The sequence below is a fragment of the Anneissia japonica genome, unplaced genomic scaffold (genome assembly GCF_011630105.1).
Source record: "Anneissia japonica isolate Jap-2015-1 unplaced genomic scaffold, ASM1163010v1 scaffold158470_len2091_cov178, whole genome shotgun sequence".
NCBI lineage: Eukaryota > Metazoa > Echinodermata > Crinoidea > Comatulida > Comatulidae > Anneissia > Anneissia japonica.
In genome coordinates, this window is record NW_022723346.1 from 1 (window position 1) to 2,091 (window position 2,091).

General features: G+C 36.3%; 1 protein-coding gene across 1 annotated transcript; it reads left to right on the forward strand.

Moving 5' to 3' along the window:
* Nucleotides 1-686: 686 nt before the first annotated feature.
* On the forward strand, nucleotides 687-2,046 carry LOC117112194. The gene is made up of 2 exons (XM_033255269.1): nucleotides 687-815; nucleotides 1,727-2,046. The coding sequence occupies exons 1-2, from the start codon at nucleotides 716-718 to the stop codon at nucleotides 2,038-2,040; spliced, it is 414 nt and encodes a 137-aa protein (XP_033111160.1). The 5' UTR covers nucleotides 687-715; the 3' UTR covers nucleotides 2,041-2,046.
* Nucleotides 2,047-2,091: the final 45 nt, after the last annotated feature.

Below are 2,091 nucleotides of genomic sequence, written 5' to 3' on the forward strand. Positions count from 1 at the left end.
TATAGTATTATTATTATTAGGCCTATTATTATGCCGATTACATTATTATTATTATTATTATTATTATTATTAATAATAATAAAAATATTACAGATAATATAATCATAAACACAATGATGTTGATGATGATAATGATGAAGATGATTTACTAACAATTCGACAACGACCGCATTTTTGAGTTGTAATCCATTTAACAGGAAATGGTATTGAGTTTTAAAGAAGTGGTTAATACCTGATACAATCATAATTTACAACTTGAGCATCAGGAAACGTTCTACTACATCAAGCCACTTGACCCGTCATTTGCTTCATTTGAGTGGATCAATCAATCAATCAATTAATATCTTATCAAAAACTAATTTACCACGTCAAGGATGCTTTTGTTTATGAAAAAATTAAAATTTGGTGCATGGCGTATCAAAATTTACAATATTTTTATAATAATACACAAATTTTCCTATAAATTATTTATTAAATTAGTACCAAAATGTTATGTTATTGTAAAATTTAAAAAAAATGCTAACGAAATACAAAGTAGCAGGAATAAGAGAGAAAGGCCGAATATCAATAGAATTCAATAATTCTAAAGACCCCTGCGGATTGAATGGTTAAGACAATGTTGTTAAACGTCATTGCGTGCAGTTTTTTATAAATTACTTTTCTTTGATTTTTAAAATTTACCATTCAAGCAATCTGCGATGATGGGGAGCATTGTATGGACGAGATGGGAGAATATTGTGACAATGCATTTGCTTCATGTGTAGCTGGACGTTGTGTTTGTCAGAAATTCGGCATTGATCCATGTACTTGCTTAGGTATGTATGGCCTATAATAGGCCTATGCCTACGAATTTTAATATGGACTCTCATATATTTTATTGTCGTTGTTAATATTGAATAATATTTTGCCCTTTCTGACGTGATCGTGCTACTGAATACCTATACGTCCCCAAAAACTGCATGATGTGAAAAAATCAAACACATGGCCGCAGATACATAGTCCTATCACAACCTAGTCTAAGGTCATGAAATACGCCAGGATGGGCGAAAAGATGATTCCAAATGGCCGGTTTCCGAACGCAAAACAGCGTTAAATATACCACTTAGTACCCACAGCTCTAAAGGCCAACTCAGACAGCGTCGTACGACGACAACAAATCGCGTCGGGCTGCGTCGTGCGACGATGGTGTGCGTCGGGGGAAGTCGCGTCGTAGAATATTAAACATGTTTAATATTTCTCACGACGGCTTAAGATTGTCCCCGACGATAAATCGGGTCGGGCTGCGTCGGCCGACGCTGTCTGAGTTGGCCTTTAAGGACATCCTCCCAAGCAAGTGTCGGTCTGGTCCGCTGGCTAAACAAGATACAAAAGTATGACGAGCGCATGCAGCCAGGATTACTGATAGAGGAGCGGCTCCTGTAGGGAACACGGGGAGCAGTGCAGCCGTTTTGCCACTGGATTTTAAAATTTTCAATGCATATTAATGTTATGTGCTACTAAATTATTCTATTCTGAAACTGTTGTGCCCACACCCACCAGTTTGAAAAATTCTTGATCCGCCCCTATGCTGATATATAGATAATTTTAACCCGAGCCTTTAAGCGCAAGCCCAGTGGTCATCATCATCATAATTATTATAATCATCATCCTCAACATTATCATCGTTATTTTTGTTATTGTTTTGTTATGATAGTAAAAATATTAATATATATTTTAATATATATAGTTTCATTAGGTGGCTGCCACATGACAAGAGAAAACAAAGAAGAAATTGCCATTGCGACGTTAATAAACAATGATTCCCTCAAATACATAAGCTGCGTATCAAAAATATCCACAAGCACTGAGGTCCACGTCATAGCGATGAAATACGGAATCGCATCACCAGAATTAACAAATGTAAATGTTAATATATCAAACCGTAACACAGATAAAGCGGTCGTCCTCGTATTGGTGTCAGATAGACTAGTGTTCTGGAAAATCAACATATGGCACGACCAGAAAGTCGATCAATTGGTACTGGTAAGTAAGTATGTATAGGTGCATGTATGTGCGTAGGTGCGTACGTGCGTATGTATGTATGTATGTATA

Bases quoted from the DNA above. Each gene is read 5' to 3' on its own strand.
- LOC117112194 (XM_033255269.1), top strand. From the start codon at position 716: ATGGACGAGATGGGAGAATATTGTGACAATGCATTTGCTTCATGTGTA. The intron at 816-1,726 runs GTATGTATGGCC...TAATATATATAG, and splicing joins TGATCCATGTACTTGCTTAG to TTTCATTAGGTGGCTGCCAC.